Raw genomic sequence first — 16512 nt, 5'->3', positions numbered from 1 at the left:
CTGCTGGGTCCTCCCCGGACCCCAGCAGGTAGAGGCTTACAGCCTCCCCTACCCTTGTTTCTAGGTGCTTCCAGGTGGACAGATGCTCCAGGGAAATGCCTTGGCCTCTGTGAACCAAAGGGCTGGGAGGAGCATCATTCCTCTCCCCTGAGTCATGCATTCCCTTCGACAGTGGGGGTGTACCCATCAGACCTCCTTCATTCTTGATGAATCTTTCCAAGAGGCTGCTGGAAAGAAATGGAAGAGATGGCCACAGAATAAAGCAATTTATTACAATGGAATGATCCAACGTGGTCTGCTGAAAATAAGCATTTTTATTACAAAACAGTCCATATAAAAATTCTAAGCTGTTTGCAAGCTTCTTTAGTCTCAGGCTTATCGTATTTTTATCAAGTCCAAAGCAGAAATTACTCTGTGCAGGTAGAGCCGTCTGTTGAGGCCCAGGGGCTCAGGTATGTGCAGGCTGTCCCATGGGATCCTCCTTCTCGGACTGTAGCAGGTCCCACTCGCTGAGGAGCTCAGAGGACACCTCAGTGTACAGACGGTCCCAGTCCCAGTTGATGTCATCCTGCGGGGAGAGGCATCGCTGGGGTAGGGAGAGGGCCTTTCCCTCCATCACAGCCAACTCCCAGGCTCCCCGCCCAGCCCTCTATGGGCCCCCATGAAGGCAGAGCTCACGCTGGGGAGCCAGCTGGTCATAGGAATGACAAGGCCCAGAGAAGGAGCTCCTGCTGCTACTCACTTCTCGGACTTCATGCTCTGGTGCAAGGACTTTGGTGAGGAGCTTCAGATCAATCTCTCCATCCTGTGAATGCAAACAAACCAACAGACCAGCTTGTGCACCCTGGGTGGGGGTGGGGGCCTCTGGACAACTATCTCTTGCAAAGTTGGTAGGGGCATGTGTGGTAGGACTTGCCCACCCAGACCTGCAGAAATGACTTAAGAAGAGTAAAAATGTGGGACGCCTGGGTGGCTCAGCAGTTGAGCATCTGCCTTCAGCTCAGGGCGTGATCCTGGAGTCCCAGGATCGAGTCCCACATTGGGACATTGAGCTCCTGCAGGGAGCCTGCATCTCCCTCTATGTCTCTGCCTCTCTCTCTCTGTGTGTGTCTCTTGTGAATAAATAAGTAAATTCCTTTTAAAAAAAAAAAGTAAAGTAAAAATGTGGGTGGACTGCACAGACCCTGAGGGAGGAAGGAACACTACAGCATGTCTTTGGGCAGGACATGCTTTGCAGGAAGGTCAACACCAAGAGGGCAGGGAGTGACAGCGACAGAGCTCCAGAACCACAGGACCTACTGATGCCTATGGGCAGCCGTGGAAGCAGGCGGGAGCCTGGCGCCGGGAGCCACGGGGATAGGCTGGGTCCAGGGACGCCGTGAGACCCGAGGGTGGTGGCTCCAGCAAAGGGACTGCTGCCAGGCAGCCTCAAAGACCTGCGGAGGAGATGCCGCCTGGAGCCTGCCCCTCTGGACAGACGCTGTCCCACTCACCAAGGTCTGAAAGGCTGCGTACTTCATGAGGTCATTGTCCAGGTCGCGGTAGGTCATCACTCGGTTTACCTGGATGCTGTAGGAGAGAGAAGTGAGGTGAATCCCGGGCAGACTGGTCCCGGGAGAGCTGCTGGGCCACCATCCCACCGTCCCCTCATGGCAGCTGGGAAGGACCAAAATGGTAAGATTAAGCCCAGTAAAACGGGAACCCTGGCATGGAACCCATTACCAGGAATACCTGCTCTCCACGCAGGGGGCAGCACCCCTGCACACAGGGCTCGGAATGTATTAAGTCACATGCTTGCTGCCTCCTGCTATCCGCATACTTAATGTACCTGGGAGGGGCGGCCACCTGCAAAGCAAAGTCTTCTTCCTGTACATCTTCCAGATCCGGAATAACAGGAATATCTGCAAGGACAGGAGGAGGCAAGACTATCAGCAGCGCACACCGGGAGGGATCTTGCTCAGGTCCCCGTGTATTACTTATGGCCTTCCACATGGCAGCTGGGGGCATGACCTATCGCCCTCAGGGGCTCCCAGTCTAGGGCTGTGTGCTCCTGTAGCACAAAACCAAAGGCAGACTTCAAAATTTCTGAATCCCAGGCCCTCGCTCAGCACCTGCTGTCTAGAACCTCCTGGGTAGGGCTCAGGATTCTGTATTTTTTTCTCTAAGATTTCTTTGGTGATCCTGTTGCATGCTCCAGGTCAGGAGCCCTGGGAGTGGATCTCCCAAGAGAAATGTAAAGGAATGAGAAGACAGTCCAGGACTGCACTTGGGGAAGTTTATGTTGGAGGAGCTGGTGAATGAGCTGGGCTCAGCTGGAGACAGAAGAACAGTGAAAGTGTCGCCCGGTGAGGTGGATGTCACTATGAGCGTACTGCCTCACAAACAAGGTCCACATGTGCATTAGCTCATCGAAGTCCCTGCAATCATCACAGATCACAGCCGTCATGGCCCTGAGCCTGACTCCAAAGGACATTTTACACCTAATGATATGACCTGGCTCCCTAGGGCTGTCCCCGGGCTGTCTCCACTTGCCAGGTCTGATATAATATACAATGCTTGTTCTAAAGATGACACTTCTCTCGTGTCACAGAGATTTCCCTTCTCTAAACTCTCCATAGGAGACAGACATCCAGACAGAGGAGGAGACACGAAGCTACTTCTCTCATCAGTGAACAAATTCATGCAAATGGAGAAGCCGAGAGATAAGCAACTTAACTGTGGTGCCTTGCTGAAATAGCCCATCCTGTCATGAACCTAAAGCAGCATTTCCTTTTCCAAATGAGCCTCACTGACTAGATGAGGGGTTTTGTTTGTTTCAACCAGTCGGAGTAAAAAAAAAAAAGCAATGGGACAGAAAAAAAGGCCAATGGAGAGAGAGAATCCTAGAATTCCCAATCCAACTGTAAACAATGGATGGAGAAGAATCCCAGTGAGGACAGCATAGTGAAGAAACCCTTCGTTTTGCTTCTATGGATTGAATTCGATTTTTAAAAAAAATTTTAAAAAGATTTTATGTATTTATTCATGAGACACACACAGAGAGAGGCAGAAACACAGGCAGAGGGAGAAGCAATGCAGGACTCAATCCCAGGACCCCAGGATCATGACCTGAGCTGAAGGCAGATGCTCAATTTTATTTATTTTTTATTTTTTATAAACCATAGGTTCCTTTTTTTAATAAAGATTTTATTTATTTATGAGAGGCACAGAGAGACAGAGAGACAGAGACAGAGACACAGGCAGAGGGAGAAGCAGGCTCCCTGCAAGGAGCTCGATGTGGGACTTGATCCTGGATCCCGGGATCATGCCCTGAGCCGAAGGCAGATGCTCAAACACTGAGCCACCCAGGCGTCCCTCAATTTTACTTTTTATTTTATTTTATTTTATTTTTATTTATTTATTTATTTATTTTAATTTATTTATGATAGTCACAGAGAGAGAGAGAGAGAGAGAGAGAGAGAGAGAGAGAGAGGCAGAGACACAGGCAGAGGGAGAAGCAGGCTCCATGCACTGGGATCCTGACGTGGGATTCGATCCCGGGTCTCCAGGATTGCGCCCTGGGCCAAAGGCAGGCACTAAACTGCTGCGTCACCCAGGGATCCCCAATTTTATTTTTTAAAAGAGACACAGAATCATTCCAAGAACAGCTAGGAAGATCTTTGCCACTTTCAGGCTATTATTTAGGCTTTGCAATTGCTCTACTCCAGCTCTGCCCGAGTATATAAATGTCAACTCGGAGCCTGGTATCTTTATCATTGCTTCCGACTGCAGAGTTACAGATGCTGAACCTGGAAAGAGAGGGAGGAAGTGTGTGAGGGAGAGACAGAGACACAGAAAATAAGACTGAGGGAGAAAGAGGGTGATTAAAAGAATAAAAAAAGGGGTTTTTTGAAGATTTTATTTATTTATTCATGACACAGAGAGAGAGACAGAGACAGAGAGAGAGGCAAAGACATAGGCAGAGGGGGAAGGAGGCTCCATGCAGGGAGCCTGAAGCGGGACTCGATTCTGGGACTCCAGGATCATGTCCTGGGCTAAAGGCAGGTGCTAAACCGCTGAGCCACCCAGGGATCCCCTTCAAGAGGGTTTATAAAAGAAATGGCTGATAGGGGAAATAAAGAACACTCGCATGTCATCCCCAGAATAATAAACCACATTCAGCAAGCCCTCTGTCCAGAGCGCAGCTGTGCAGAGCTCAGATTCTATCTCTGTCCTGCTGGAGAATCAGAGATGGAGTTCTCTGAGAATCTATCTCTTACGCAAATAGGAACTTAGCTTTCCTGTTCACTCTGGCTCTGCGTGATTAATACTGTCCACGGCGAGAGTTGGGGATGGTACTGTCCCCAGGTCCAGGCTGAGCGGGGGGCTCCCAGGCCACAGAGACTGCGCAGATCCTGCGGTGGGGCAGGGAGGAAGCTGGCTGTGCCACGCGCCATCAGCACTGTGACAGTTTTGGAGTGAGCCAGTTAGCTGCTCCTGGCTCTCCAGCCTGAGATGAATATTCAAAAGGTGGTAAGAGAAGGCCCCCTGCTGGGTTTAGGGCTCAGGATGGGGTCCTCCCCAAGTCCCCTTTCCCTCCACAGTGCTAGCATTTGGGTCCTGTCAACTCTGCCCAGCTCCTCCCAGCTCTGAGGAACTGCACTGCTGCCCAATGTCCACTCTGACTCCCCGCGGGCTTCCCTCTTCATCCCCACCCCCCTCCTCCAAATGTGCACAAAGGAGTGTGGGGCTGGCCCATCTGTGACAGATCAGAGGTCAGCCCAGGCCTTGGCAAAGGGGCGTCTCAGAGTGGCACTGGTGAGGCTGGCCACACAGTGGGATTTCTCTCTAATTGGAAGCCTGGTGCCCAACAGAACCCGGTGAACCGCCGGAGTGGGACAGAGCCAGCGATGACAGCCAGGCCGAGGCGAGCTGGAACATTCCGGTGCAGTGACAGCTTGAGCCATCGCAGCAGAGTTGGGGAGTCCAACTCCCGGCCCCCGTGGAACAGGTGGCCGTGGAGCAGGTTTGGGGCAAACTTCAAAGAACTTCACAATTTTACAGTTACTGATTTACTATCACAAACAAGGACTTACGGATACTTCATTTGTTCCTGGAAATTTTTGTCCTGCCTTTCTCCTTCCTGCCCTCCCCCCTACTTCACACACACACACACACACACACACACACCCATGAACAAACCTAGAAAAAAGAAAACAGACTTGAGAAATCTGCTTCTTCACAAGACTATCTATGTGGAAGTCTCAGTTACAGCTGCTTGGCCTGAAAGTCTGGGATTGGGGATCCAGGCTGACTCAGGACATCAAATGTAACCTCAGAGTGTTACTAATGCAACCCCATATTTCAACTATGCTCATTTTTTAAAAAAGTCAGAGGAATATGAGTCTGCTCTAGCGGTACTGAAAAGCTACCACTATTTTAAAAAATTTAATAGTTTGATAAACTTTATTCTCATTTTGTTCCATGCTGCTAAGAGGAAGAACATGCAACAAAACAGTGAGTGGGTTAATTGTATGGGTAGGAGGTCCACACCATGGTTAAAAGCGCAGGCTCGGGAAGGTAGGGTGGCTGGCTTCCATTTCTGGCTTCCCCATATACCAGCTGTGTGACTTTATCCTCTCTGTGCCTCAGTTGTTTCATCTTTAAAATGGGGATCATAATGATACCTACCTCCGATGGTCGTTATAAGTATTAAATGCAAAAGTCTTAACAAAATAATCTTTAGAATAAACACTATGCTCAGTACATAAGGAGTAGATAAAGTGTTGAGCCTGGAGAGAAACTATATGGCTCTTCATTTTCTCATTTACTCTCGCCCATTTTGCAGGCGAGAACAGTGAGGTGCAGGAAGATGAAGCAGCTTCATGAGCAGAGATTATCAGTAACGGACAGCACCAAGCTTCCAGCTCCAACCAACCATAGCCCTGTGAGCTCACCCTCACCCACTTGTGGTTTCCTTGCAGAGGGATGAGCCTAGACAGCTTGTTACTCAGCCTGAAACTCATCGTCCTCTGCTCTGGGTACTTCTCTTGATTCCAAATACCACAAACCAGCCAAATCTCTCCCTCACCGGACATCCCCACTTGTTACTTCCCTACAGCAAGGTGGAGGGCAACAGAATGGGAAGCGTGCACCAATGCTGGAGCCCTGGGGCCTTGTCCCTGCCACCCATGTCTTACTAAACTGGTCCCCTGGAGGGGACTGAGCACCTTGGACAGTCTCAGGAAGGGGGAGCAAGACAGGAGCGCTCTGATGTCTCCAGTGGTACAAGAGTGGGCGCCTGCCTCCTCTATCTCAGCTCCACAGCACAAGGGCACCCCCAACCCCATATAGAAATGGACCCCCCCACAGATCACCCCCTGTATGCAGAATGTCCCCCCTATACAGACATCCCCTGTATACACAAAACCCCCTGTACTCAGACCACCCCACCCCACCTCGTATACAGACCCCATCATGTGCTTCTCCCTTTCCCAGCTTCGACCCCTCCAACTAGACAGGTTTTCTTTGCTCTCTGCACTTGCTCCCTGCCTCTTCTATAGCCATCTCTCCTGCCTGCTCAAGCTGCTTGTCTGTCCGATGTGTCACAGGCTAGCCACACGGTGGGGAAACAGCATTTGTTTGCTCGTTTGTGCATTTGTCCCTCCATTCGTTCAAGGAGTCCTGACTGAGCAGCTGCCATCGGAAGGTGTCAGTAACAGCAGCAAATCAAGCACAGTCCTTGTCCTCACAGAGCGTTGGAAAATAACAGGGCTGAAACCACTAATTGTCTTATTTTTTAAAGGTGAAATATTCTATGTGGTAATAATTCAAATGCTACAGAAAAGTTTAAAGTGAAAATTTTCCTTTTCTTATATAAGCCCTAGTCTGTCTCCCTAGAGGTGCTATTAACAATTTCTGGTATATATTTACTGAAAAGAATGCATGCAGGCCACAGCACATATGTCCTTTAAAGGATGCTTGCAAATGGGATCGCTTTACACGGGCACTGTTCTGCCACTTGCTTTCTTTTTCTATACATATACTGGTATATCTTCTTCTTCTTCTTTTTTTTTTTTAAGATTTTATTTATTTATTCATGAGAGACACACAAAGAAAGGCAGAGACACAGACAGAGGGAGAAGCAGGCTCTTTGCAGGGAGCCTGATGTAGGATTCGATCTCAGGACCAGGATCACGCCCTGAGCCAAAAGCAGATGCTCAACCACTGAGCCACCCGGCGTCCCTGATACATCTTCTTCTTGTAAATGACCACCAAGTATTCTATGGTCTGAGTGCCCCATAATGCATTTAATCTGGTTCAGAGAAGATCTCATTTAGAACCTTGGAAGGTGGTGAGGTGGGGTTGGGAAAGGTCTCCGAATGAGGGATGATGAGCTCAAAGCCGAAGGATAGATAGCATTCGACCAGGTGGGGGATGACCTTTGCAAAGGTGCTATGAGGTGAGAAGTAACTCATGAGCCTGAAGAAACTGGAGGAAGGCCAGTGTGCTCAGTACTGGGAGAGCAGCATGTGGCGAGGCAGGAGAGACGGTACCTGGTGCCAGGGGAGGAAGGACCCTCATCGACCAGCCAGGAAACACGGACAGGGTGCCTGTTCTACACAAGACCCCTTCCAGGGCACATCAGGGGAAAACCAACATCACCGAAGCATGGCAAAGCTGCAGAGGGAGGGACTACACATAAGAAAATAGTGATAATAAAAGCAGAATCAGGAAAATGTATATCCCTTCCTTTGTGAATCACCTTGGAATCCAACAAGTAGAATTCGGAGCTTTCTACTTTGTCTTTCCGTTATACTTTAGGGCCACAGGGTGGACCTCACTACCCTGTAGTGGGTAGGGTTAAGTGAAATTTGCCCTAGGTCTGCCCCCTAGATGGTGGACCAGCTGAGGGCAAGAAGCACATCCCAGTCACTGCATTCCCAAGGACCAGAGAACCAAAGGACAACTGAACAGAACTGAATCAATAGATTCCCCTCCAACTGAAAGTCCCACACAGGGAAGAGCCACATCAATCTTCTCTGTTTCGTTCCAATTACAGTCTAAGTGTCACCCAGCCCTACAATTGCCTAAGTAGGAGTGATTTTATAAACAACCAGGCACAATCCTTGGATACTTTCTGGATTTGATAACATCAGAGCAAAGGTTTTGCTTCACTTGACAGCTGCAGGGCCTAGCTGGGAAAGGCTGGGCATATGCAAGAAACAATGGATGAGTGGGCACAAAATCACAGGGGAAGAGTCATTCAAATCTGGTCCACGTGGATCACCAGGCTTTCATCCTGAGGCTGGGTCACATCGCTCTTCACCAACCTCCCTGTGTTTCTTCCTTCTTGGATTTCTGGAGTGCCCCGCTATTCCACTCCATTTTCTGGAAGCTCCCGGGAAAGGTTTGTTAATACACAACCAACAACAGTAAGAACTTATTTCAAAGAGAGAGACTGACAAATGGGAAACTCGTTATGATACTGCAACACCAGTCTGCCAACAGATCTACCCAGCAAACCAGCTACCAGAGGAAAGCACAGAATGAGGGGTGCTTATATAAATAATAGACACATGTGGGAACACCAGTAAGATTGATTACAACTGGTTTCAAAGATGTGAGAAGCTGCCATTTGCCCCCAGATACGTTCATTATGGATAATATCATCATACACGCACACTAAAAAGCTAACTACCCAGTAAAATCCCAGAGGACTCCTTTTTAGCCCCCATGACCTGACAGTAAGAAGCCAGCCTGCCTCTTCCAATAAAGCGGGCTCCAGATCTCTGAGATGCAGTTTGAGATGGCCCACACTCAAACCCAGATGTTGTTGGCCTGTTTTGGTACAACTAGAATAGAAACTTATTTTTTAAAGACCAGACTCAGCATGCAGAGTACACCCTGAGCATGACTCAGGCTCTTTACCTGGAACTAAGTCTAAGTTCTGCAGGAAGGAAAGAACAAAGGACCCTAGGTCCCCAAAGTAGCCCCTCCTCTCTGTGTCCCTTGAGGTTCTACTACTCTTTGCTGATTTTCTTGGTTGGGGATTTCTGAATGGGATCTCCCGGTTGTAGCCACAGGGATTTCAGGAGAGCTCCATGAAGTCTCTTCTATACTCTAGCACTTTCTCACCCTGACACCTCAGTAAGTGACACAAGTGGTTGGTCTACCTGCCAGGTTCCTCCAGATGCCTTCTGATGACATCTGTCCCTCTCACTCTGTCCACTGACTGAGCTCCCCATGGCAAAGGTCCTGCTTGGTCATATGGAATCTCTTCCCAGAGCTGCTTTCCCATGCAGTGCCCCAGCCCCTGCAGAGGATCCATGGGCTCCTAACGGTTCACACTCACCATCTATAGCCGAGTTCAATAACCAATCCACATCAAAGGAATCTGGACATAGTGCTTAAGGACACCCCAGTAAGAGGTCCATACAACCCCTGCTTCTGTGCCCAAAGGCAAAAGACCTCAGCAGAGCCCAAAAGAGAAACAATGTCCACGTTTTGGGGAGATGGCAACTTTAAACCAGAGATCGTTATAATTTTTCTCTCCAGCTGTAAAACTTTGTTTTACTGAATGCTGTTACCTTCTGCATCACGTATGGGGAATTTTAAACAGGCAAATGGAAGAAGGTCTGATTGAAGATGAAGTTAAGTGAAAGAAATTGGTCTCATTTAGCACATGACAGGATTCATCTGTGTTCCCAAGTCCACTGAGGTGGCATCATGGGCGTTCCATATTCATGAGCTGCTGCGACACTGTGTCCCCTCATTTACAAAGAGCCGTGTTCAGCAAATTCTGTCCCTGTGGACACTCCGTGCATTTCATGGTCTTGTCAGAGAGACATCAAACGCTCCAGTAACCAAATACCAGAAAATGGCTTTAATTAGTGGATCTCAATCGTATAAATAATTTTTTTCGAAGTGAAAAAATGGAGAATTTTTGAAAAGGGAGAAGAAAAGGGGAAAGCAGTAGGCAACAGGCTTCAAACACCCGGAGGAACAAGAGAAAGAGAGGGCCTCAGAGGAGCTCCTGAGCACGCCTGGGCCCTGCAACCGTCGGTCCCCTGCATTCTCCAAGTCGAGGGGCAAAAACATGCCTGCAGGTCCCTGGCAGGTGCTTTAAGACGACTTATCCCTTGTGACTTTACCTGATGGAAGCCGGGTCCAGCCCGGACTCACTACTGGCCGGGGAGGAGAGAGGCAGCAGACATGGGGAGAAACGAATCTGGCAACTGGGATGGTGGCTAGACACCCACACCGCGAATGCCAAGAAACAGACACAGTGGAGCCAATGTCTACTCTGGAGCTGTGCACAAGCAGGTCCCCGACGAAGCATGTGACAGAGCCAGAAAGGAAAGATGCCCCGTCCTGAGGTGCCAGCTCGGTGGTGGGGTGGGGGTGGTGGGGTGGGCTTCTTCTGTGTCCCACAGGTTGAAATGCTTCCATATTCCTGTCAAACTGCATCTCTCTTACTGTTGCTGGGAAAGGAGATCACAGACCTTAAGGAAGTCAAAATAGCTGATGGTTCCTCACAGCCCGCCCAAGCTCTGGTGACTCTCCTGGCTGATGACGGTTTGACAAGGAAGGTTTGGACTAACATTAGTTTCTGAGATAAATCAGGCTTCCGCATGCTGTGGTGCTGCCTGGACCATGGCAGAGCAGGGCCTTCGCCAAGAGTGACAGCCTGGCTTGCGGTATAATGACGATGTGTGAAAGCCTGACCTCACCACATCAGCCACAGAAGGATGTTAGCATGTATCCGAAGGAACCATGGATGCAACACCCCGGAATGAGATTTTCTGCACCTCCCTACCCAAGTGCACACTGAGTGCTCACAAGAATCATGATCAGCAATGCAAAGGGTCATTCTCAACCAGGATTGAGCCTTTGGAGCAATTCGAAGGTAGTGCTCTCGAGAGACAAGCATAGCCCAACGAGAGTTCTGTATGGGGAAAGATCCCATTCAGCCCTGGAGTCTGCCACTGGGAGGACCCCACTGCCACCTGCCGAGGTGACCTCTAGGGAACACCACACCACTGGGCACTGGCAGCTGAAGGGAATGAAGAACAATGAAGAGCAATGCTCTCTACCACTCTAAGAGCACTCGGAGCTTGCTGCTAGTTCCAGCTTTGATCTGCAGAGATGTGCTCAGGACAAGGAGGGGGAGAGGACTTTAAAAGTGTGTGGAAAAAGTGGCTGGAAGGAATGGAAACTGAGGAGCTTTCCACCCTCTTCAATAGGGCCCAAGATGAGTGATAGAGTATTAACGTGACACAGAGCGCCTTCGCCAAGCCGCCCGTGGAAGCACGGATGTTAGAAACCAGGCATATCTGATTCTATTTCATCCTCTTCGTGTTACACTGAAAAAAACAAGACAAACTACACTGCTTTTATTCTAAATCCTTAGGTTTTATATTTTTCCTTATATATATTTATTAAAAAGAGGCGACTTTGATCGGTGCCACCCGTGACACTCCCACATACGGAACGCTTCTGAGCGGTTCCCTCCGCGCGAGGCCACTGCTGGTGACAGCCAGCTGGTTTTGATCACAGCCATTCCGAATCGGATTTTCATAAGATAGATGAGGAGTCTTAGTGCTGCTCTCTCTCTTATCAGATGAGAAACAGAGGGGGAGGGGGAGCACGGGTCCCGAGGGAACAGGCAACAATCAAGGGCTGCGTGCTTCTCTCTCCGTCCCTCCGCTGCTGCAATTTTCAAAGGCGTCTGCCTCGGGCACTTTTAAATGATGGTGTCTCAATTCTGTAATCATCTTTCAAGAGCTTTCTCTTAAAGGGTCTTTTAGGTAAACCTAGTCCGTCAACCACACTTATGGACTCAGGAATCACATTCCCAGTATGTGTCCTCCTGTGTGTGTATATATAGATGAGTACACACATGCGCGCGTGTGCGCACATGCACACACACACACAGACTCAGTATCTAGTAGAACCTAAAGCTAGAGAGGGAGACCTACCATTTGGTCACATCAGGTCCTTCTCTTGCTAGGGTCAGAGAGTCCTCTGTTACCTCCCCTTTAGATTTCCACCTAAATCTTTCCAAAGAACGATTTACCTAATCCTTCTTTAGAAAACAATTTCCACGGGTGATGCGTGATGCGGGTGATGCGGGTGATGCGTCAGAAAGAAAAGACTTCTCTAAATGAGGGCTAAGAGGTGGGCGAAGTCCAACCTCTGAGCGTAAACTGTCCCTTCCCATCTCACCTAAGCCAACACCTTGGCTGTCAGGCTTCCATTCCAGCTGAGCAAATGCACCCTGGCTATCTATTTGGGAGAAGAGTCTCCAACTATCCCAGGGTACAACTTGCTGCGTTTTTGTTACAAAGGCTATTTGGAACAACTCCACGACTGTCTTCTTCCATGCAGATGGCATGATGCCTATGGATACAGTCCCCTCTTCCGAAACAGGCATCCTAGAAAACTGAGCCTCTATTTCTTTCTAGTCAAATAAAAATCTAAGTCATCTACATTTACATCTAAGTCTAAACCCCCTTGGGGAACAGTAGTTCTCTCCAATGTGGGCCTGTCCACTGTGCACAGGCCCTCTGATTCCTTCGTCTACTCCCTTCACAATCATGTGCAGTACCCACACCTCTTCCCAAAAGCTGGAACACTTCTCCGATGGTCTCTCGAAACTAAATGGGATCAGTTCTGTCCTATCCTGAGCCTGCCTTCTGGGTTCGGCTATGAGTTACGGAATAAATACTCTGATCTCTGTTAACGACTTCAGGGAGATTTAGCTCTCTTTTACTTTTGTCAGTGCTTACTGCTGGATGATTTATTATTAATCACATTCCTGAAAGCTGACTATACTATGATAGAATGCTGATGGAGCTCTGTCTGTGTGTGTGTGTGTGGGTGCACGCACGTGTGTGTGTGTGTGTGTGTGTTCCTGGAGGAAGGGGACTACAACCTGCCTCATTCGAAACACGTGTGTGTGCATGGCAACAGGCTGTTGTTTTCATTCCCCATTCTGCCCCTTCAGATGGGGACATGCAAGTAAGCTGCGCACATGAACAAAGGAAATGGAAGCCAGAAAGGCCACTGTCAACCATGTTTCAGGGAAAGACATTTGGGACCATAAGTTTGGAAAGTCCGGCATGACTAGAGATTTCAAGGCACCACTAGGGGCATAAGACACTGGGTCCGGCTCTGCCAACAGAGCGAGAGGTCTGGTCAAGACACTGGGCTAAGCTTTGCAGCTAGACGGCGGTGCTGGGGGTATGAGGTAGATCGTGATTGAGTTGACAAAGCAGAGCTAAAATCTGTTCAAAGCTCAGCTCAGTTCTAAAGCTCCCCTGACATTCTGCCTTTTGGGGAGGCCAGCAGAATACGGCCAAGCCAGTCTCTCCCACATTTGCTGAGTCAAGGAATTCTAAACATCTCTCCTTCCCATCAACTCCCAGATACCTACTCTCTTATGGTGTATACTTTACCTAGGGTAGGGTCATAGGACCTTGAATCACTTCCTAAATAAATAAATAAATAAATAAATAAATAAATAAATAAATAAATAAAAGCAACTGCTCAGGCTGACTGAAGAAATTTCTGACAAGTTCCAGGTAACTTCCCTGGTGTTTCCCTCACTCTGGGGACCAGCACTGACCACCCCTACATGGGAGAACAGAGAAATCAGCCCGATGGCCTCAAGGATCTTTACCTATTAATGCTCTTTTTTCTCGTGCTGCCAGGAATGTGACTTTAACTGTCTCTCAAGGAAGAACTGAATTGCCAGATTTCTGGTCCATAGGGTCATACTACAGGGTGTCCCAATTAGAAATCAGGAATCCTGAGTCTTAGATCTGCCTCTAGTTGGATGACCTTCCACACTTGTCAACTCTGGTCCTAAGTCTCCTTATCATCAGATAAGGTCTACTCTACCTCTATGACAATCAGACTCTGGGGCGTCCATTACAATGTATCTCATCGTGTATTAAAAAAATATATTAAAATCCCCAATCCTTTCTGTCACATTTGCTTATAGCAGTGTCTTTCCAAATATTCTAGCCACAGTTATATCCTATGGACAGAGCACGCCAAATATTTTGCTCAGAATCATTGTAATAAAATTCATTTCCTACAGTGCAATAAACCTGCACAGATTCCACCTGTAGCTCCACGAGGACTTCAGCTCACACGTGACCCAGCACCCTGGCGGGGGCTCTTCCATGCGCCCTGCAGTCTGGCGAGTGTGTGCCTCACTGTGGGGTCAATCTGTCCCCTCTGCTGTGCCTCAAAGGGACAGGCTGGTGGGAGAGCTTCCCTCATAGCCCTTCAGGCCCAGGTGGATGCCTGTGGGGCCTTGCTTCTCACAAATTTCCCAAAATGCCCATCCTCACACTGCGCCCAGTGAAACTTCTTCCTTGCGCCCTAAGGTAGACTTTCCTCTCTGCAAGACTCAGCAGAAGCACAAGAATTCATTCTCTAACAGCCATCTTAATGGATCTGATAGAAAAATGAAGCATAAGAAGAAAGAGAGGAATGATCAAACCTGAATGTTCTGCTTCATGTCACACAGCTCTATAGGACCGGTGTCTTTGGTTTTTGCCTATCAGCCAGGGGATGCTTGCAGGTGGGACCTGACAGTGAGGGTCAGCAGAGCCCAGGACGGGCCAGCAGGCTAGTCTGAGAACTGGGGTCAGAGGGGATCTGCAACAGGGGGGCTAGAAAAATGAGGAGAGACTGGCCTCTTCAATAAGCAGGGTGGAAAAACCAACCGGGTGCTGTAACAACAACAAAGGCCGTGACAGCAGAGAGCGAGAAGTCACAAGGACCACATCTGAATGTCAGCTGTGACACCAACTAGCGGTGGTGTGCTAGAGCAGCTCATGCTGGCCTGTAAGAACCAACAACTAAATTTTTAGGAATACTGCATGCAGGTTGTTACACATAAACATCATTAACGACTAACTTATATATCCTTATAAATACATTATATTAAAAACAAAAGCAATAAATAGGTCAAAACTCAGCATTTCTTAAATTTTGCATTTCACTTTAGCCATCATGCTCTTGCAATTATTTACTTTTAACGTGCCTGTGTGGTAGAAATCTGATATCCTGGTGTGCTACTGGCCATCTCTTCCCAGCTCTGTGGTCAGTGATACCCTGATGAGAGCCCCAAACCAGCCATGGTGGGCCTATCTACACCGCAGAAATTGGCAAACACTACCAATGAGGACTCTGTTATCCTGGAGAGCTGATTGTTAAATATTAGCCAGCACATCACTGCTTCTTAGCCATGTGACTCCTGTGAGTGACTTAACTTCACAAGGCTTCAATTTCCTCCTTTGTACAGGGGTGATGATCACTGTGTCTCCTCTGAGAACTGCTATGAGGGTTATTGCAGGGAAAACAGTGCAGGGCCTGGCTTACACTGAACACTAACATTAATTATCAATACCATTTCCTACAAGAATGACTTCTTTCTCAAATTTGTTATCCAGTATCTTATAAACAGAACAAAGCATAGACACAATAGACAGGACAGCTAACCTTTGTACCAGTGAGTCCCACCCTACCCGACCCCACTCCTGTGCTGGATGTGGACAGCTACAGGCACTCCTGCTCATCTATGTGTCAGGGAAGGGTGGGGAGGCATGGGTTTAGAAAGACCTTAGCATCCAGTTCTAGTGACGCCAAACTTAGAAAAAACAATTTTTTTTTTTTAAGTAGGCTCCATCCCCAGTGTGGAGTCCAACGTGGGACTTGAACTCACGACCCTGAGATCAAGACCTGAACTGAGATCAAAAGTCAGAAGCTGAACTGACTGAGCCACCCAGGTGCCTCCACACAAATTGATTTTAAGGATTAAAAAAAAAAAAAATAGTGCTAGTTGTAATAGTTTAAAAAGATTAGAGGCCAAAGGAACTAGGTTTGTGGATCACCTAAGAAGTCCCCTATATTGAATGCTGACATAATGGAATGTTCTTACAAAGCAAGAGAAAGGAACTGAGATGCAGGGTTCTAATTTATCTGTACTTAAGGAATTCTTACCACTTTCTTTCTCCACGTTAAAGCTGTTTAGGCTGAGAGCGACTCTGCTGTTTGCAGAAGGGACAGAGGGCATGGTGGTAAGACTCGGTGCAGAGGAAGAGCCCAAAAGAGAGTGAGAAAAGCCCAGAGCTGGTGATGACCGAGGAGAGGGAAAGATAGGGGTGAGGGAGTGACAACCCTCTACAGATGGCATTTTTCTAATTCCACTGACAGGCCAGCATCTCACATCTCATCCAGCCTCATTGCTTGGCTGTGTTCAGCCACTTTTACCTATTTTCCCTGTTGACATGGATAGAAAATTGAGCAATTACCCTTAAACTCAGAGCTTTCAGATCATCCAGATTGCTACACTTACAGAATTAAGTCCCCAATTGCCCCAGGCTAGAAGTGGCTCAACTCAGCTGGTCCTTTAGGAATTAAACACTTTTTGGCTGGTCATAAGGATTTATTATTCTGAAGGTTTTGAGATATTTGATTCTGTCAAAACTAGACCTGAGTTGCCAAGAGCACAGC

The 16512-nt window shown here is 48.2% G+C and overlaps 1 protein-coding gene across 2 annotated transcripts in view; it reads right to left on the bottom strand.

Annotated features, from left to right (window-relative positions):
* Positions 1 to 251: 251 nt before the first annotated feature.
* Positions 252 to 16512, bottom strand: part of IFT43 (intraflagellar transport 43) — an 81994-nt gene continuing 65733 nt past the window's right edge. For both annotated transcript variants that reach the window (XM_072839417.1, XM_072839419.1), the window contains 4 exons: positions 1829 to 1901; positions 1494 to 1569; positions 743 to 805; positions 252 to 568 (listed from right to left, as the gene is read on the bottom strand). In XM_072839417.1, coding sequence (XP_072695518.1) covers positions 449 to 568; positions 743 to 805; positions 1494 to 1569; positions 1829 to 1901 — 332 coding nt within the window. In that variant the 3' untranslated portion in view covers positions 252 to 448. The remainder of the gene's footprint in view (positions 569 to 742; positions 806 to 1493; positions 1570 to 1828; positions 1902 to 16512) is intronic.

This window comes from Canis lupus, chromosome 9 (assembly GCF_048164855.1).
Source record: "Canis lupus baileyi chromosome 9, mCanLup2.hap1, whole genome shotgun sequence".
Taxonomy (NCBI): Eukaryota; Metazoa; Chordata; class Mammalia; order Carnivora; family Canidae; genus Canis; species Canis lupus.
The sequence above is the reverse complement of the archived record's forward strand: the minus strand, read 5'-3'. Positions and strand labels throughout refer to the sequence as shown.